The sequence below is a fragment of the Malaclemys terrapin genome, chromosome 9 (assembly GCF_027887155.1).
Source record: "Malaclemys terrapin pileata isolate rMalTer1 chromosome 9, rMalTer1.hap1, whole genome shotgun sequence".
Classification (NCBI taxonomy): Eukaryota; Metazoa; Chordata; order Testudines; family Emydidae; genus Malaclemys; species Malaclemys terrapin.
This window is the reverse complement of record NC_071513.1, coordinates 4,921,521-4,942,630: the sequence shown is the minus strand read 5'-3', so window position 1 is coordinate 4,942,630 and position 21,110 is coordinate 4,921,521. Positions and strand designations below refer to the sequence as shown.

At 40.1% G+C, this 21,110-nt stretch overlaps 1 protein-coding gene across 14 annotated transcripts in view; it reads left to right on the top strand.

The window, feature by feature from the left end:
• The window catches only part of MAP7D3 (MAP7 domain containing 3), a 59,673-nt gene extending 39,631 nt beyond the window's left edge, over positions 1–20,042 (top strand). For 11 of the 14 annotated variants that reach the window (XM_054040245.1, XM_054040242.1, XM_054040249.1 and 8 more), the window contains 10 exons: positions 128–258; positions 449–699; positions 8,612–8,747; positions 10,920–11,079; positions 12,564–12,668; positions 12,973–13,026; positions 13,403–13,490; positions 14,030–14,240; positions 15,736–16,031; positions 17,758–20,042. In XM_054040245.1, the coding sequence (XP_053896220.1) occupies positions 128–258; positions 449–699; positions 8,612–8,747; positions 10,920–11,079; positions 12,564–12,668; positions 12,973–13,026; positions 13,403–13,490; positions 14,030–14,240; positions 15,736–16,031; positions 17,758–17,843 (1,518 nt within the window). In that variant the 3' untranslated portion in view covers positions 17,844–20,042. Of the gene's footprint in view, positions 1–127; positions 259–448; positions 700–8,611; positions 8,748–10,919; positions 11,080–12,563; positions 12,669–12,972; positions 13,027–13,402; positions 13,491–14,029; positions 14,241–15,735; positions 16,032–17,753 lie in introns of all 14 variants that reach the window. The other 3 variants (XM_054040243.1, XM_054040248.1, XM_054040247.1) reach the window with 3 other exon arrangements.
• The last annotated feature ends 1,068 nt before the right edge of the window (positions 20,043–21,110 follow it).

Genomic DNA, 21,110 nt, shown 5'->3' with positions numbered 1-21,110 from the left:
TAAAGGAAAATTCAAGCGTATCTTAATGTGACTAGTAAATATTGTGATGACAGCACTTCTACATTTCTCTGGTGTCTTCAACCTATTTCAGAAGGTGTACATTACCGCTGTTTTTGTATCTGATCAGAAATCGGCGACAGAAAAGCAGTCCCTAAGTCCTGCTGGGAGGCGCCCTCCATCGCCATCTGCGTCAGCTCGTAGAAGATCTCCGTCCCCTGCTAACTTGGCAAAACGTCCTTCATCTCCCTCTACAGCTAGGTATGTTTAAATCTGTGTTCATCCTAAACCACGTTCAGAACAAAATGAGCACTACTTCCTGTGCCACAGGTTTGGTGTCCTGATACTGTCCAGTATGAATGCAGAAGGTGCATATTGTTGCTACGTATATAAAATCAGTTAATACTTCAGGCTTTCAGTGAAGCCTTAATAAGTGTTCCTTTCTCTGCAGACAAAATCAAAAGGCCCGTCCACCTTCACCTAGTGTATTGAAACAAAGGCCATCATCCCCCACTACAGTCTCCAAACCAGCACCTATTCAACGCCTGCCTCTCACACCAAGTGTTGTGAATATTACCAAAAAGAAACCTGAAACGGAATGCAAACCAAAGGACAAGTGCGAAGAAGGAGCAGGACAAGAGCATGGCACTTCTCCAACCTCTGAGAGGGAAACTGTCGCAATTGCTGCAAAGACCAAAGAAGGTAGGAGCCCTTAAGTGATCCACTTGTCTATTCCATTTATCTTGATGGTGGTCCACTACAGTTTGAAGTTTAATTATGGTAATTACCTATAAATAGCATTAGAGAGAGAGATCTTTGGAAGTATGCAAAAAAAATTTAAAGCAATCTAGAAGAAACTTAAATCTTTTGGAATGGATGCAAATTATGTTCCTGACTGCTTGTAGACACTAAAGATGACTTGGCAATTCCCGAAAAAGTCCTAGCCAAGTTCCATCTCCTTCCTAAATTTCCCCTGCATCTCTGGTTTCTTACAGTATTCTTCAAAGTGAGGAAGGGATATCTCTATAGTTGAATAAGAGCACTTGGCGTCAGGGTATCTGGTTCTATTTCTGATCTTTCCACCAAATTCTTGTGTGATCTTGCTTTATGCCTTTCTATCTGGAACGTCTCTGTGCCTTGACTTTTACATGTGTAAAATGGAGATTTATGAGTATTTGTAAAATATTTAGAACTTCTTGGAGGGAAGGCACTATAGAAGTGAAAAGTATTAATATTCAGTTCCTGTAGTTTCACTGAATGCAACTGAATAGTGGTTATTCTACCCAAGAATTGACAGCATTTCAAGGATGAATGAAACAATCCCTTTATACTGTAGTTTGTAAAACAATTTGTAGGGGATTTTGGGATGCTTAAGGTTAAAAGATGTTATTTGCAAATTGTTAATTATACAGTAGCTTTATAAATTGCTGGGTTATACCATATATAGTAGTCAGTTCGTTTGACTAGAGAGCTAAAGGTATTGACTTTTAATCTTGTTTACAGTGCAACTTCTAAACTAAATCCTATTCCGCTTTGTACATTAGAAATACTGGATTAGATTCTCAAATCCAAGACACACATGCAAAGTGATTTCAAATAGCAGGAAATGCATACAAATTAAAGCACACACTTTGAAACCTTGTTCTGTAAACCAGATACCTGTGAAATTGAGCCAGCTATCACTTTAAAAATTGCATGCATATGCCTTAGCCAGGAGGAAAAATCAACTGCTCATTCATTGTAGCATACATGAGACCTAGCTTCCAAATGGTTACAGACCTGCCTACATTTTGATTCCAATGTATGTGCAATCGCCACAGCATCAGGAGACAATGGGCAACACTGCCACACAGAGGAGAATGAAGCAGACATACTTCTCCCAGGTTGGAAATAAATCTCCTGACCCCATTCATTGTGCCAAAAGAGCACATCCTCTACCCCTCCAACCAGGAAGAACACCCTCTACAATCTCCAGAAAAGAATCTGGGAAAGACTTCTGATGAGGTATCACATGCACTTCTCTGTGGAGAAGGTCATAGGGGAAACTTAACAGAAAAAGGAGTTTGAACAGGCAACTGGTGGCGATACGGAGGGTGAAAATCCTTCAAATACCATAGGTAAGTGGGATCATATGCCTGATGCATGTCACTGCATGTAAAGATACTTGTGTGTTCCTGAATGTGTGTAAGTTTGAGGGAATGTCTGAAAATTTCCCTGTGTTAACACTTTAAACTGGGTGTGAATTATGGCAAGAAATTCTTTGGGATCCCATATGTTGTGTGCTTTGCACACACACATTCTTGTGGAAAGATAGCTAGATGTCGAAGTCTAATTGTCAATGTCGTATGGAGTTGTACATCAATTTTAAAACAGTGTCCCTTGCTCCTGATTGTAATAAATGTGTATCTTAGACCTGTCTAAAGCATGAGAAATAGATCAGTAATCCACATCACGGATATTTGATCCCTGCTGTCTGTTCCATTCACAGGTATCTACCAGTTACTCTTTGGCTTTAGTCATGCATGTTTTCCTTTACAGAATCATCCTTGTTCTTCACAAACCCACCTGCTACATCCTCCTCTACCTCTGGGCCTCTCATCTTCTGAAGCTTTACCTTCTCATTGCCAGGACTTCGACCTGCCTTCTCTGCTGCCTCTTCTAAACTGCATTTGGAACTCAACCCTGTATCTCACTTTGCCACTTCTGCTCATTACTTGGGTGCCTCTTCTCTCTCTTCCCATGCTAACTTCTAGAACTGTATTTACCCAGCTCATCTCCTTCCATCTTGCTCTGCTGCTAACCAGATTATCGCTTTCTTTGCAGTCATTGACAGTAGGGGGCTGGGAGTAGTTCTCTACCTAACTCTCTGTGGAGTTTATAAGGCAGGGAGATAGTATGGAAGTTGATCAACACAGAGTGTTGGTTTCTCTCTTCCTTGTGAGTATGGGGTGTCCACTCCTGGCCAGATAATCCCCTTATCTGCCCTACCTGTGAACATAGAGGCAGATCCCTCTGTTCTGGAAAAGTTACTTCACGTTTTCGAAATCCTCTGCTGTGGAGTTGAAATCAGAGGGCAAGAACTGAGGGCAGTGAGTGGCCATCTAGCCAGGCTAACTCACTGCGTTGGCACAATAACATACCCCAACCAGCTCCTGAGGCTTCCACCCAAAGATGCTGGCTTTCACCACTGAGTCATTCCGTGGCACCTGAGTTTCTGTCAAGTCCTGGGCTCAACCTTAATTTCAAGGTAGCTTTAAGTGTACTTGGTGTCATGGTGTCTGTACTAGCTGCACCATTGTCCCTTCTTGGGGGTCTCACTGAGTGCACCTCTCACAGATGTCAGACCTCAAGCCTTTATCTCTGCTGGGTAGAGTTCATCCACTTTTAGACTAGGACCTGGGTTAAAGCCCCCTAGTTACCAATTGTGACTACTTCAACAGGTCCAACTGAGGTTTAGACCCTGGTATTGACTTCACTCCAGCAGCTGTGACTAGCCGTTACACAGGACCGCACAAGCTTCTCAAACAGTATTGTTTAACATAACTGTGCAACAGAGAATTCAGAGACATGCAATAAAAATAACAGAAAAGGAGACCTCACCAAATGGATCATATCTAGCCTTTTAGCTGCTCCTGGCTCAGATGCTTACGCCCTGCTTAAGGTGAGACTGCGTACCCCGCAGCTCCTATCTCTCTCCCAGTCTGTCTCAGCCCTGTGGCCTGCTGATCAATTTCTTTTTCCCTTTCTGCTAGTGGAGCCTTTTTAAACTTCTGAACTTTATGATCGCCTTGGCAAAACAAGTCCTGTTAACTTTGCTGGCATCTGGAAGTGGCATCTCCCAGTAAAAGCCCCCATTGAACACTTAACTTGGCCTGAAAGTGTGTACCTAAGGGGCTGTCATGGTTCTTAGTCCTTGTTTTGTTTCCTGCCTCAGCCAACCCCCAGTTCCAGTTGGGTTTAAGCTTTGGAGTTAAAGAAGACAGCCATCCAAAACTGAACAGAGAAACACATAATAGTCATAACAATAATGCAGGTATCTCCCAGTTGGTCACACTTGGATCTTCATGTCACTTTTCCCCTTATGGTGGATTTGATTGCCTATCCAACACACCTTGTCTTGTTTGTTTCCTTTTGTGTCTACATTGGTTAGTAGTTAAAATATGCTATTATGCAGTAAAACACATCTTATTTTTCAGTGACTTGGAGCAGTCTTACACAGCTTCTCTTCATGAGTTAAAAGGCTTGTTTCAACTTAAAAACATAAGAAATGCTCATTCATGAGAGTTGTCACCTTGTGTGCTATGATGGGTAATAAACTAGAATGTAATAATTATATGTCTGGGTTGTGGAGGAGTCGGAGGGCATAAGGATAAAACAAATAGCCCACATTGAGGAATGGGTGATGACCTTCTGTCTAATGCAGGGGTAGGCAACCTATGGCATGCGTGCCGAAGGCGGCACGCGAGCTGATTTTCAGTGGCACTCACACTGCCCGGGTCCTGGCCACCGGTCCGGGGGGCTCTGCATTTTAATTTAATTTTAAATGAAGCTTCTTAAACATTTTAAAAACTTTATTTACTTTACATACAACAATAGTTTAGTTATATATTATAGACTTATAGAAAGACCTTCTAAAAGGGTTAAAATGTATTACGGGCACGCAAAACCTTTAAATTAGAGTGAATAAATGAAGACTCGGCACACCACTTCCGAAAGATTGCCAACCCCTGGTCTAATGCCACACATCACACTGTTTCAACACAGGCACACGTTATCTTAGTGGCTAGGTAAAAAACCACATTCCAGTGAGGCGATGGCAGGCTCCTCCTTAGATAGCTGTAATGTGGAACATTCTTCAATCCATCATACAGGAAACTGGAGCTTCACTAGACCTAGAGTTGTAAACCACCAACAACTCTTCACAAGACAACAGTTCCACGGGCCTACTTAACACACTCCTTCCACCTCTTAACCCACACAGGTCAAGTAGTGCTGACAGTGAATCCTCAGAGAAGGAGTTGATTGAAGAAATCCTACACACAAAATGGGGCTAGAAGTGTCACAATTTCTGCTTCCTTTCAAGGAGTGCGTCTTATAATCCACAAGCTGACAGCAAGTGACACCAAACACCAACAACTGAACAGCAGTCCTGTTGGGTAAATTTTAAATCATGAGCAGCTTGTTTTAAAAAGTACAGCAAAGGAATGAGACTATCCTGAGAAATGAAAGATTGTCAGAAATATCATTGTAGGAAAACTGAACAGCACACAAAGCTACAATGGGAGAACATTGCTAATGCATGTGTTCATGTTGGGAGGCCCATTCTCTAACGACTAAATCTGTCTGAAATTCTGGCTTTGAGTAGATGGAATATGTGACATAGGAACATAAAGTGCATCATCTTCAATCCCCACTGATACAAAGACAGAGGAGGATTATACAGGCCCTCTAAAGAAGCACTTTTCTGAGTGGGAAGATGACCTCTTTTGCTCTACAGATGCAAGAAGCTCCAAGTAGCGCAGAGGGAGGAATTGAGCAAGACAAAGATCACAGAAGACTTAAATTTGTGCCCCAAAACTGACCACATACAATTCAGGTACCCACGTGTCTGCATACTTTACTTGTGCACCAAATGATGTTGGTACATGCATAACTGAGACTTTGGGTATTCCAAAGTTTGTACACTCACTACTTGCATGCCCAGAAATTTGTGCTCCTAATCTTGAGTGCACAGAGTTAGTCTGTGCTGAAATCCTTATGGAAAACTATAATCCACCTTCAAGAGAGAAAATATAGATCTTTCACAAATTGCCTCTTCCACCCTACAGGCTTCCCATCTTCTTCCTTTTTCCTTCCCCATCCTGATCTATCCCAATAATCTGCTATTCCAAACATTACTGTGACTGGTTTCCTTGATCTTTTTTGATATTGCGTACTCAGACAGCATTTTATGTGGTGACGTGTGGCTAAAATGGTATTGCCTCAGGTAGAGATTTTACACGGAGGGCCTGCATTCTTCATGGGAATATATAGTCCGGCTCAGTTTTGTGATAAGTTTGCCCAAGTTTAATGATTGATTATTGATGGCATCATTGTTTTATTGACTTGGCTTTGTGTATAAACAGAGCAGGTGTAAGAATCCTGTTGGCTTAGCAGCAGCTGCTGCTATTGTTTATATTATAGTAGTGCCTAGATCAGGGCCCATTGTGCTAGGTGCTGTATAGACTTGTAGTAAGAGACAGTACCTTCCCCAGACCGCTTATGATTTCTACAGATGAGGCAGACCAAGGGTGGCAAGGGAACAGGCACAGAGTTGAAATGACTTGCCTGATGTCAGACAGCATGCTAGTGATAGAGCTGTGATTAACACCCAGGTGTCTTGACTCCCAGTCCAGTGTTCTATACATTAGCCCACAGCAGCAGCCAGACTTCATGACCAGAAATGAACAACCCCCTACCGCTGTAGGTTTGCCTCCCCAGGACCATTTCAAAAATGTCAATGCCTGATGCAAGCAATAGCTTCTCTGTGAGGTTTAGAAAGCTAACTCTTTGCACATACATGCTGTGCTCTGTGTGTTATCAACTTAAGTTTTGTCTCTCCCAATTTTTCATACAACAAATAGCTTAATGTTTGAAGGAAAAGACTTTCCCTTAGCATTGTTTTTAATTGGGTCAATCTTCCTGCTATGCACACAAAGCTTTTATTTGAGGAGGTAGATGATTGGTACCAGAACCAGTCTTTGCACCTGTCCTGACTGCCCTCCTGTGCAATTTGGGAGGTAGGTATGTGCAGAGGGATGGTCTGTGTGGTTTGGTGTTGCTTGGGGAGGTTGAGTATTTTGATATTCCTTGGACTGGCTTGTTTCTAGGTTTGGCGATGATACAGTTTTATTCTTGATTGTATGGTATGATTGCATTTCTTAAATCAAAGGTGGTAAAAGCCCTGGAGAGGCCCTGGAGAATGTATAAATCTTAAATACATAGAAAAAAAACTCTCCAGCAATGCCAGCTAGGAAATTGTACACACTTACACCCCCTCTGTTTTGCAAGCACAATTTGTGTGCACAAACTTTGTCTTGACTCTACAGCTGTATAAGTGCTGTTGATGCTTTCACTCTACAGTTTGTGAACAATGACTTCACATTCACAGTCCATACCCAACTCTTGGAAAATCTTTCCCACTGTACTGTCTTAAACTTCTAAATAGTGTCTGAATTTCACATAAATTGGCACATTATATTGAAGTAATGTGTTTTTTTCAGGCTAGAAGAGAAATACTTTTGTCAGTACATTGATTTTGCTGCACATTGAAATAAGTGTAATTTTTGTTACATTTGAAGACTTTTCCAAATATTAATCATTTGGACTTGAAGGATTTATCAGTGTTACACCTGCAGTTATCTGCCCATCTGTAAGGATGTTAAAATAAATTAAGGGAAGAATCTCAGCTAGTATTAATTGGCTTAGGCATATTGCTTTCAGCGGAAATATGCTGATTTACAGCAACTGAAAATCAGGCCCTGAATGTTCTAAAGATCAGACATCAGTTACATTAAAACCAGTTAAACTTCAAGAAGATGGGGATACTTCCTAAAAACAAGAGGGTTGTTAACAGTATAAATTAGTCAAGTGGCTTTTCAGAATATTTTTATGAACATGTTTCCTGTACTCAGACACCAGGGCAATGGGTGTGGGTTGTGTGTGTATATATAAAAGAGAGTTTGGCTGTGCCCTTAGGCCTTGTAATATATTATATCTTTGGATATTCTATAAAAAAGGGCAGTAAGAGATGTTTTGATCTCCATGTAAAATGAGAATGTAGCAATGGAGTGTGTGGTGCTCTAGTTGAATTTTACTGATAAAACAAAGGCATGGTTGTTAATATTCTAAAAATATTGCTAATTTTGGAAAATGGATTTTAAAAATCGATACTTCCTCTTTTGGTCCAGAATATGTTTGTCCTGTTTATTATAAGGAAGACTAACAAGCTTATTGCTCATATAATAATATTTCTCCAGATTTTTTAAAAAGCGCTAATAGAATAGTCTTTGAAGGTTACGCAATTATTTTAGCTTTTGGAAATATTCTTTTAATCGTTATGATTATTACATCATTATTTGTAGCAGAGATGCATGTAGTATTTGGGAATGATTGCTTATGAGGTGTGGTTCCTTTAAGAAACCAGGAAGTGGAACCAGGAGGAGGAAGAGAAGACACCGCAATGGGGGTCATGAGGAAGAGAAACCTAGAGGGGATGCCAGTCAGACCCCTGGAATAAAGTTTGTTCTTGTTTGCATTTAAACTGAGTGGTCTTCAAATTATTGGAATATCACAATGTATTTTCAGTAGTTACATTATCTGAAAACAGCCAAAGGTGTATTGTTGGAATGAGTTAGTGTAGTATGTCTGCAGTGTGAATAGGGTACTGGGCTCCTATTGTTGCTTTCTTTCAACTGTTTAGGATTTTCTTCCAGTCTCTCTGTGTTAAATACTCATGTTAATGATGGTAGGGCAGTTGGACAAAAGCAGTGTTACTTGCCTCTCATATCACAGTGGTGAAGGCATGTTTTGAAGAGGATGGTTCTATATAACAGCACCTTCTTTCAAATTACAGAATCTAGTAGCAAAAATATTCCGGGAACCACAACAGCCGAAGAAGCAGCTAAAATCTTAGCAGAGAAACGACGTCTTGCCCGGGAGCAAAGAGAACGTGAAGACCAGGAAAGAATTCAGAGAGAAGAGGAGGAAAGGTAACTTGTAAATACCGGAAAACAATACTGTCTGTGATGCAAATCTGATTGGCATGTAAACCTGGCTGGCATGTATTTTAGCTACACATGCGAGAATCTGCAGAGAGGCAGGTACGCATGGCAGAGTTTGCTGGAAATAAATATCCTTGTGAATGTCAGAAGTCTGTGTGAAATGGGATGTCACTTTCTAGGCAGACTGCTTCTCTTCCTTTCAAGTCTCCAGTGATTCTACTACTAAAAATATAAGATATGCTTCTTACTCCAGTTAAATTTAATTTTCTTTATGGGATATTAAAATCCTCTTCAAACTACAGTAGAACCTCAGTTATGAACACCTCGGGAATGGAGGTTGTTCGTAACTCTGAACAAAACGTTATGGTGGTTCTTTCAAAAGTTTACAGCTGAACAATGACTTAATACAGCTTTGAAACTTGACTATGCAGAAGAAAAATGCTGCTTTTAACAATCTTATTTTAAATGAAACAAGCACACAAACGGTTTCCCTAACTTGTCAAATCTTTTTTAAACTTCCCTTTATTTTTTTGAAGTTTACCTTTAACACAATACTGTGCTGTACAGTATTTGCCCTTTTTTGGTCTCTGCTACTTGATTGTGTTCTTCCAGTTCCAAATGAGGTGTGTGGTTGACCGGTCAGTTCGTAATTCTTAGGTTTTACTGTATTCCTCTTAAACTCTTCTTTGGCAAACTTGGGAGACATGTTGCCTTCTAGGTTCCTAGTTTATATTCGTCCAGGGTTGATGATGACTGAGATGCAATATGATAGTTGGCAGCCTACATGCAATGCATTTCTCTTATTAGTCTAGTTCTCCGTGGACAAGTGTCCATATCACCAGAACAACTGGCACCCTTCTTGACAGTATCCTAGAAATGTAGGACTGGAAGGGACCTCGATAGGTCATGTGGTCCAGCTCTCTGTACTGAGGCAGGACTATCATCTGTTATCGGTAGTGTCCAAAGAATTAACTGTCCAGGAAGGATGAATTACCTTTCTGTACACAGATCCTTTCTGTTCCTCCAGCTCACAGTTGAAAGAGACACTGGTGGGATGGCGCTATTTGTAAACTTTTACTGTTTGCTGCTTTATGTTTATCTCTTCTATGGCTAGACACAGTGGATGCCGCTTAATAACAACCCTGATATTAACAACTTCCGCTTAATAGCAACATTTTGCCGGGAACCAATCCTGTCCTGTTGACTTTAATGCTAATGAGATTCAGATATTGGCAACAGCATGCCACTTATTGAAAACTTTTTTGGAAGAAAGGCCCTGGCTGCCAGCAAGGAAGCCCTGGGACATGCCTTCCCTGCCTGCAGCCCTGAAAACCTGCCTGCAGCTGGATCTCAGCCCATCCCAGCACTTCCTTCCTGGGCTACAGCCCACAAACCTATGTGCAACCCTGGACCACACAGGAGATAAGAGGCAGGGGCCTCTGCATCTCCACCCAACAGGGTAACCTCTGCTGGAGTCCCAGTTCTGTTTGCTGGGAGGGGGGGCTGTGGCGGGGCAACGGGGGTGGCTGCAGCCTGGATGCCAGGGCTTTCCATGGGGAGCAGGGGTGCTGGGGGGTCCATGGAGCTGCATGTACCTCTTCCTGCTGCTGCCCTGCCCACAGCTTCCCCTCCCCAAGTCAAGTCCTGGCTTTTGGGCTGCAACCCTCTCCCGGTTGCTGTTCTGCTCACAACCAGGTTGGCAAGACACGCCCCAGTATTTCCTTTCCTAGCTGCAGCCCCACAAACCTGCCTTCAGCTTATTGGTAACTGCCAATTAATGGCAACTTTTTTGCTGGCAACCCCTTGGTTGTTGGCAGTAAGTGGAATCTACTATAGCTGACTGAGTTTGGGTATGTGTACACTGCAGCTGGGAGCGTGCCTCCCAACCCAGGTAGACAGACCAGCTCTAGCTCTACTCAAAGTAGTGTGCTAAAAATAGCAGTGTGGATGTTGTGGCTCTGCTAGCTGCCCAAGAGCAAGCCCGCCTGATCCCCTGGGTCCAAGCTCGTGTTACTAGCCCTGTGGCAACGTCCACGCTGCTATGTACAGCATGCTCCCAGCTGCAGTGTAGACCTACCCTTGGCATCTTTCACAAGCTTTAAACTCTCACACTTTAAATAAATAATAGCCAGTCTGTAATCCATTTCTTGGAAATACTAGGAGCAGAGAAGAAGAAATGGTAAAGAAAATGATTGAAGATAAAGCACGAAGAGAGGAGGAGCTCCACAGACTGGAGGAAGAAAAACGACTTGATGATGAAGAACAGCAAAGACAAGCTGAAGAGAGAGCTCGCAAAGACCAGGAGGAGCAGGAAAAATTAGTAGGTTTAACAGGTTTACTTGCTAGATGTAGAACATGACTCTGTTCCTTGAAAAAGCTATGAAGTAATTCTTTTTAGATCCTGAATCAGTTCATGTTGGAAAATGCCCAGTCATAAAGGGACATAGGATACCATAGATAAAACTATTGAAATCTTCCTGAATTGTGTGGCTTTTGGGTCTGGGAAAGAAGCAAATATTTCATAACCATTTTAGTCATGTTCAGTGCACTGGTGGCTGAAAGCTGCTTGGTAGGTAAGATGCAAGGAACTCTCAAAGCCAAAGTATAATAGAGCTTCTTCATAATCTTATTGGGGCCACTTACAGAGCTTCCTGTTTTAAAAGATCAGAAGGAGTCTGGGGCACCTTGTGCGATCTAACTTCTCTAGAAAAGGTAATGTTACTAGCTAAGAAACTGATACAGCAGATTTTAAAATACACCGCTACCCCAATATAACACGAATTCGGATATAACGCGGTAAAGCAGTGCTCCGGGGGGACGGGGCTGCGCACTCTGGCGGATCAAAACAAGTTCGATATAACGCGGTTTCACCTATAATGCGGTAAGATTTTTTGGCTCCCGAGGACAGCATTATATCGAGGTAGAGGTGTACTTCTTAGCGTATGTGTAACGTGCCTCAGGTGGCACGTGACCAGGATTCATCACCGAATTTGGTCCACTGGTTGGATCATTAGCTTGCCCGGGCAAGGTGCTAGAGCGCAGTGTGACATGAATGCTCATCCATGGCCCCCAAATACTACGAATGAAAATACTACTAACCCCTAAATATAGCCTTTCATGGATAATGAATGTCTATATAACCTGGAAAAGGTATCTTTCCTAATGAATGAAAGAAATTACATTTTTCAGGCTATATGGACCTTGTTCAATGTATGATGAATTTCTAACAGCCATTTATCTATGGTATATATTTTCATTCTCAGGCTCTATCATACTTTACTGTTCTGAACAATTGTTATAAAAATAAGCTAGTGTTAAGAATCCTCTTATCTCCCCATCAAGGCTTGCAATCATAGTGAAAAACAGATTCCGTTATAATAGGAGCACTAAGATATTCAGTGCCAACTATCTTAAATACAAATATCTGACTGCAAAGGTTTTTAATTAATTTTGCTATATTTGCAATTTAACTGCTTTCTTCATGGTTTCTAAAGTATCTTCCTTAAATGGACCTTCATTCTGAAGTTCAGGTTAAACTAACTCTATAACTTCAAATAGCTCTGGGGCCATCTAAAGAACTTGGATAATCATTTAACTAAATATTTTTTCTGTGAATTTCAGAATCAGGTGGCAAATCTCTAATTCAGATTTTCAGTATTAGGATAATATGTATTTACATTTACCGCACACCATATGCTTAAGGGGTGGTATGAATCATTTCATCTACAAAATAACTAATGATAAAATAGCTCACCTTAAAATTGATTTATGTATTGGATCCCATATTCTCTGCCTTAATTTTAGAGAGAGGAAGCTGAAGCAAAAGCCCAAGAAGAAGCTGAAAGACAACGGCAGGAGCGAGAGAGGATTATGCAGCAAAATATGCAGGAGAGACTTGAAAGGAAAAAGGTGCATAGTTCTTGCTTTCAAGCCTTTAAGCGAGCTTAAAGTGTGTTGAGACTCTAATGTTAAAGCAATCTGGTGAATAAAGTTAAACGATCTGAACTGGGAACAGTCACATGTATTTGAATAAATCAAATTGTGTTTTTAAATGTATATTTTGGTTTCTATTCTAAAAAATGACAATTTAAAATGGTAATTAGAGTAAGGAATTTTTAAATCCTTTAAATACAAAAGCTAATAAAAGAAGCCAAATGATCAAAGTTCAGCCTTTTCCATGTTATGACAAATTCACTTTGTTTTGCTTTAACAGAGAATTGAAGAAATAATGAAAAGAACTCGGAAGTCAGAACAGAATGAAGCCAAGGTACTTGTTTATATGTGACATTATGTAGATTCAAGGAGTTCTCATGTTTCACTTTCAGAACCTTTCCATTAAATGCTTCACTTTCAGAAGAATAACATACATCTTTATGTTCTGTTCAACTGAAATGAAATGGCTTCCAGTCATAGCACAAGGATCCTGTGCAATGACAGATAGTAACTCTCGGTATACTCACGGCAATTCTTAGATACTCCTGAGGGTCTCTACAGCATGTAAGCTGGATGTACATCTTTTAAAATGTATTGAATCATGGCCTGTGTGATAATATGTGGGCAGTTCACGATAAATATTGTGTGGTGGTGGTGGTGGTGTTACTTACAACAGTTTAAGTTAGCAGTAATACAGATTTCTGTTACAGAATGAAGAGAAGTCTGCTAACGAGGCTGACGAGGAAGAGGATGCTGAAGAGGAGGAAGAGTTGGGCCTTGAAAAAACATATCAACCAGGTAAACAATGTTCGGTAAATTAGGTCCAAAATGGTTAAAATCGCTTATACTCTAAAGCGGGGTAGTCATTGTCTCATTGGGATCTGAACTCCCTAATAAACGAAGGATTTTGTTTCTTCACTCATCCTCTGAAAGGCCCCACTCCATTTTCAGCAGTTGGCAATATTTACTGTAAGTTAATTTTCATGCTGATGTATGATGATTTGAGTACACCACTTCCACAATTGCCATGGAAGCGGTGTGCATAAAAATGAGAATAGATTATTTATTCCATTGTGTGGAAGACAAGCAAAATTGTTAACTAAAAATGTATGATTTGAGAATGACTATACAATAAAAATGTTTCAGATTTGTTTTGGCACTTTAAAAATACATGTATTATTCTATATCATTATAGCCAATTTCCCATTAGAGATGTTCATTTTATGAGACTGTATGTTCAGAACATTCCAGCTAGGAGAGAGACCAGTTAGGCATTTATTTGTGTGTTGTTAATTTGAAATAGCAACTCTAATATATTGCAGCTCTCTTTCTTTCAGAAAAGATAAATGGTGTTGATCTGTCTCAAGAAATCAAGGTGCAGACACAATATAGTTCTGAGTTTGCATGTGGTTTGACTTCTACAGAATCTTCAATGCAAGATATGTCAAAAATGGAGGCGGATGAAGTACTTATGAATGGAGATGAGCAAGACATTTATCAGAAGAAGAATGAGGGGTCTTTGCATGGTATGCAGCTAAAGGATTACAGGTGAGCCTGTGTGATGGTGTCCTAATGTAAAAGTTGCATCTGATTGTAATTTATGCAATAAATCCTTAAATACACTTCATATAGTTTGTGTTTAGTACTGATCATAGGTTGCCAAAAATTTAATTTGAGGCTGTCCAGTTTTGTTGAAGTTTTGCCTAGAGTAAATCAAGTGTTTCCTGACAACTACAAGTTAGTATTTAAAAAATGATATATGCCACTTTAAATATATCAAACAATGTAACATTCAATTATAAAATAAAACATAAATTATTCCTTCTTGTAGAATTATACATTGTTGTATTTTGAAGCTGATTGTGATTCTTCTCAATCTAACGTGAGTCTGGAGTAACACTAATGAAGTCAGTGGAGATATACCCAGTGTAAATCTGGTGTGAAATTGAACAGACCCACAGCTGATCAATTAATTTAATGTACAGAAACTAAATCCAGAGATTTTGTTAGTTTGCTTCAGAACTTACTAAAGCATCAGTATCTTGATAAAGAAAAATATCAGTTTAAAAGTTTCCATTATGAAGCAGGGCCCACTGCCTCAAGTGCATTACATGATCAAACTGTCAGTTTGCTCTTTAATGCATAAGCTCTTGTTTTTGATAGTGCCATGTCAATAAGTGGTAAGTGGGCTGAGATATTGGTGGTAAGTGAGCTGAGATGTTGCCAAACAAACAGAAACATGCTGAACTTACTGGTAAACAAAGGCAACAACCTAAACTGTTTTCCCTGAGGTTGGATGACAATTTGATACTAAATCCCCAAACAAGAGAATAGAGAGAAGGGAGAGTATCTACAGGATTCTCTGACACCTTCAATTCAGCTAAAACAATATTAAAAACTAATACTAAAATTCCCACCAAGTGAGGTTTTTAACAATACATTTCTCATTTTAATCTTTTTTTTTAAGAGAATTTCCATCCAGTCCTAGGAAAAATCTCTAGATTCATGGGCAATTCTGTTTGCTTGTCCAAATCCTAATGATGCTTTAGAATTTGCACTGTGAAAATTCTTCGATATTAAATAAAGTTTCTGTTCTTGCTACATGTGTCTAGTGACGGAATATGAAGTGTTAATGTTTCATAACTTCTTCAAAAATGAATTGAAACTGATGGTTTGAATATAACACTTTTACAGAGTAGTCTGTGACTCAGTAAATGCATGTGTTTGTCAAAAATGAATCTGAAAACAAAGCAGAAACACAGACTATTAAAGCAGGGACACGGAGCCTGTGACTTTTTTATACCAATTCTGTGGAGTTGTGCTCTTATCTGATGGTTATTGGTGCAGAAGTGACTGAATGGATGTTGATGCAGTTGTTCCTTCTGATCTGACTTCTATAACAATCACATGGCAGGTAGGGCAGCTTATCCCCAAAAATATTCGTTGGGGAGAATATGGGGATTTCTCATTGGCTGACCTCCTTTTCTATTGGTAAGGGTCAGGTGTCCAGCACTCTTAACAAATGCGTTTGTTCTTTCTCCAGTCCTTCAGCAAAAGAAATGGTTATCCAGAATTCAGAAATATTGCACGTTAATGAAGCTGATCATACGATTGGACTAATACAGAATCTCAATGGAAAATCTAATGCATGGACTTTTGAAGAAATTATTGATCTTGGAGTACATTCCAAGTCAACCAAACTGAGTTCAGACAGCATCACTGCTGATAACTGTAATGAAAACTTGAATGATGCTGCTACAGTGCCCTCTAGTCCAAAATTGGCATTTGAGGACAATGGCACAGTGAATTCCTTGACCAAACCTATCGAGACGGCATCAGGTAATGTATGCTGATTTCCCTTCTACCTCCTGCTCCCGGTAAATTAAGGTAGCTTTGTTAAATATTTACTGTATATTTGTGCCTTTTTTTTTTTTTTTGAGAATCGCTCATTTTCTCTAAACTAGCAACAGGCTCTTACTGTTGTGCTTGTTGTTTTCCTTTTGTCAGAGGAGTAACTAGTCGATGACTTTTGAAGGGACTTAACTACTACAGCTAGTTAACACACCCACTGAGTGCTCTTCCCAAAGTCCAGCTCAATCACTATGAAGCCTCTGTACCTTTCCCTAGGATTAAAACTTTTCTAGTTTTGTTTTGGTTTGGTTTGGTTTTTGTTTGTTCTTAAATCTCTTAAATGGTTACTGTGATTTTTTTTTTTTTTTTTAAAGATAATTTTTGAAATGTTGCTGGTTACTATTAAAAACCCTTCTTGAGCTAGACCTCTCTGACTTAAGCCCTTCCACTTAAGTATATTCTTGCACTTTGCTAGGGCTGAGCTTCTGAGTCTTAAAATTACCTCTTCTAAGGCTGTAGGGCTTTTAGCTACTCGGCACTTGTGGCAGAACAATCTTCCACTTGATACCTGTTTTTTACTGTAAAATAATATTAATTCTTCATGTTGTGTGAGAACATAAGAACAGCCATACTGGGTCAGTCCAAAGGTCCATCTAGCCCAGTATCCTGTCTACCAAGAGTGGCCAATGCCAGGTGCCCCAGAGGGAGTGAACCTAACAGGTAATGATCAAGTGATCTCTCTCCTGCCATCCATCTCCATCCTCTGACAAACAGAGGCTAGGGACACCATTCCTTACCCATCCTGGCTAAGAGCCATTAACGGACTTAACCTCCATGAATGTATCTAGTTCTCTTTTAAACGCTGTTATAGTCCTAGCCTTCACAACCTCCTCAGGCAAGGAGTTCCACAAGTTGACTGTGCGAGCTTGAAGCTGTGCAAGCTGTGTGAGCTTGACTAGACATGACAATAGGCATACTGTTGGTGCTAGTGCTGAATGAAAGATGTTCCATTAATATGGGGATAAAATGAATAACATGTTTTCTTCTAGAGCAAATGATTATTTAATTAATATTGTGCACTTGATGCATTTCATTTAAGAATAGCCTCGTACACCTCTGAGGTAGACATTGTACTGATTTTACAGATGAGTGGACAGAAGTTGAGAGTTGCCCGTGGTCACACTGTGAATTAGTGACAGAGGTGGGAAAAGAACCCAAGAGTCCTGACTCCCAGTCCTCCCCTCTAAACACTAGACAATAAGCAGTAGGGAGGAAGTGTTAACTGTATTGTGCTTTGCTGGAAAGGAACTGTGATTTCTTCCTGGTAAACTCAGTACAGAATGCATTAATTTTTAAAAGCTGTTGGTTTGAGATCTGTAATGCAGAGAACAGCATATCAAAACCAGTGTTTCATCCCGAGCAAAACTTCTGAGGTTATTGAAACAAAAATCTTAATTGCACAAGCAGGTTTACAAAAACCAAACGAGTCTACAGACATCAAGCTGGCAGGCCTGAGTGTGAAGTGTGAGGGAGAGAAGAATTACCAGTCTAATAGTGGGAATCCTCCAAAAGTTGTTGTCTCATCACAAATCATTTGTAGTTATCCATGTCCATGACTGATCATTATGGTGGTGGGTCAGAGACTTGAGTGAAACTAGCTGGTATAGGACTGACTTTTCTTTTTTTTTTTTTTTTTTTTTACATTGGAAGTTAGGATCTCCAACACACCAGTTCAAAAACGTGCTCCTAACAAGAGATCTCCACCCACATGACAAGGACTCATGTGGACAGGTGTTCTAAATGGAGAAGCTGTGTAGTGGAAATGGGATGGTTACACTACCTGAGTCATCTCTTCAGACATGACATAAATTAGAGCATTTCAAACTCCAGACAGCTGTCTGCTCTGTCCAGTTCCCAGAGGATAGATGTCGGTGTTTGTGTGTGTGTTTCATGTACTTGTCCCATATATGCCATTGCAGTGTGCACCCTTGTTACCACTTAGGTGAAAGGCCAAAGATTGTGACTGGGCCATGGAAATGGAGCGAAGGGCTTGCTCATGCTATGGTCCTTCCAGACTGGAGTTCAGATACAGTAGCTAGGTACACAGTGGCAGTGCTATATTGCTTCTGGGGGTCATAGGAGGACTTCAGGCTTGGGTGCTTTCACACCTCCTTCCATAGACACCAGTGAGGGTTGAAATGTTCACCCCAGATTCTTACTGCATTTTGAAAGTTAGTCTAAATAGAATGACTGTATTTTGAGCCTGTTAATAACAAAAGCAGTTAAACAGAAGACGAGTATATTTAGTTAGAGAAACCATAGTCTCTGGGCTGGGCTTTGGGCCTTGTTCAGCTACATATGTTTTGAGGTAGTGTGATGTAGCAGGTATGTACATAATTTTACAAACTAATATATTTACGTACTTAGATGTACTTGGCGTCTTGTATGCAGTACATATTGCACAGCATGAGAACATTAACCACCTCTTCTTTGCTCTTTGGACAGAACTGTGAACACTAGAGTCCTGGAAATAACCTGATTGCACTTCAGTAATCCAGTGTTTTATCAAGTACCGAAGGCCTTGTTTTGAAAAGCTGCTTGTTAACCTTTACCTGTCTTCAAGCTTGCAAAAAAGACCAGCAGGGAAGGGATAATAAACTTCTAAATTTGCACCTTGAAAACTTTCAGGGAGCCTTCCTTGCTGCTGTTCCTTTTCCATTTGTTTAGCAGACTGTGTGACAAGCTTTCCTTGTTAAATATCACTTGCTCTCCTTTTACAAAATCTCCGCTAACCTGTCTCCGGGTCCTTTTATTTTCATATTAGTGTGATGTACAGTCCCTGTGTGCCATTGGAAATTTACCAGCTGGCCACTGACAAATATTTTTGCATGTTGAAGTGGCAGTTTGCAAATTTAAAATAAAAATTATGCATTCCATGCATATCAAAACCAAATCCCATCTGTTGTTTTCCTGTAACATCTCTGTACAGTTGGTGATACTAATAGGCTATTTAAGAAAAGCTAAATTGGTCAGTTATCTCTTTGATCCAACACTGGGTTAAGAAACTGTTTTGGATTATTTCTAATATGAAAATATTAGTAGCTTCAAAATACAGTATTGTACAATCATTCAGACATTTTAATGTTACTGGAACGTCCTAAAATTTTACAATATACACGAGTATGTATGCACTAATATACACTGCGAAAGTGTTGAGTACCTAAACGTGTTTGTTATAGTGCAGTTTAACATTTGTCATGCTTTTTAAAATGTTTTCATTTGAATTACATATTTAAGTTTATCTACACTCATGTAAGTATTATGTTGTGTACATAACAGTATTAGGCCATTCAAGTCCTGGTTTTTGTTCATGTTAATTATTCTACATGTTCCTGTGCTAGCTTTATAACAATGACTGCAAATAGCATATGTATTCCCTTTCCTAAAGGCTGCATTAAGTAATTTAATCTACAGTTACTTGCTTTTTACAGCATGAAGAGATTAACTGAGTATCTTTTGCAAAGGGCTGCTACAAAAAAGTGTAAGTGCAGTCCTGTTCGTATGCCTTTGTAAGAGATACGGGATAATTTCTTTAAAGAATTGCTTTCTCAAACCCTGCTTAAATCCTTAGCTGACACTTCAGTACCAATTAATCATCTGAATGGCAGCTGCGTTTTCAGTGTTAAAATGCAAACGTTCTTGCTGGATCTAAATGTTTCCTTTCTTGACACCACGGTTAAAACAGGAAACCCTCATCCTTCCTTCTTTCTCAACCCTTTGCTATTCCAAGTATCGTAGAACTGTTTTAGACTTAGAGCAGTGCCTTAGGTAAAAAGAAAAATGTATTTTTGTATAATAGCTGTTTCTGGCAGAGACAATCATTCTAACAAACAAGATGCTGATATTTTTTTTCTGTGCAGATGTTATTTGTCGAATGCTCTGTTACAGCTGTATGTAAATATGTGTGCACTGTTAAATAAACTTTGCAGTTGAACAATGTGTTGGTTTTTGCAGTACTGAACATTAGGTTACTAGGGCTCTCAAAACTTTTCCCCAACTGCTTTGCCTGGAGATGCAGTCAAATGTTGACCAAAACAACCACTCTAATATACAATAGACTCCATAAATGAAGTGTTGCTATTAAAATAAAATGTGAATGGTTAGAGTCTTTGTATTGGGTAGTCCTGGTGGGCCTCTTGTGCTAGGTGCTGGAAAGGCACATGTACAAAATAATTGATGCTTAAAAAAGCAAAGAATAAGTTCATGGAAGCCAGTGACTTACATTCTGACTTCCTTTTTTGCAGCACTTTATACTCAGTACAGGAAAGCAGTGACTGCTGGGAACATTACTGGACAATACATCTTGCTTTTCCAAATGGCTGTGAGATAGATAGATACACACACACAGTAGTTTGAGTAACCTCAGTTTGTTAAATGTCTCTTGTATTGCATCAGATCTACAGTCTTCATCTTGTTATACTTTTTAGTATATTAATTATAGTTGGTATCTCCTCCATAAGGCAGAAGTCCCCAAAGTGTGGGAGGGTGCAGCAGGGGCCTGGGCCAGCCCCCATGGGGGCCGGGGAGAGAGCACCACCCAGCTCCACTCTTGGGCCTGGCCGTGGCTCTACTCCTGGTCCCTCCCCCAGCTATGGTCCCTGCCTCGATTCCCTTACCCCTGTTCGTGTCCTCCCCCTCCCTCCGAGCCATGGCCCTGCTCCCAGCCCTATCTCTGTGGGGTGGGGATGGAGGTGAGGGGGCGCAAGGTAAAGTTTGGGGGCCACTGCCATAAGGAAGAAGCAAAGAACTTGCCAAAGTGACTTAGTTTCAATTAGCATTGTAGTTTCTCCAACAGTCTATGAGAATTCTTAGTTTGTAGGAGGGTTGGACGATGTGATGCCCTAATGCTAATTATACTTTCACATGCTTCCTGTTAATGCACTCAACTCAAGCGTGTTTTTTCACACAAATCGATAGGGAAAAGCAGTTATTGGAACTGAATGTTTTTTACTTAATCATGGTTCTTGCGACTTCCAGTATTTGTGGCTGGAGCTATTCTTCTGCAAT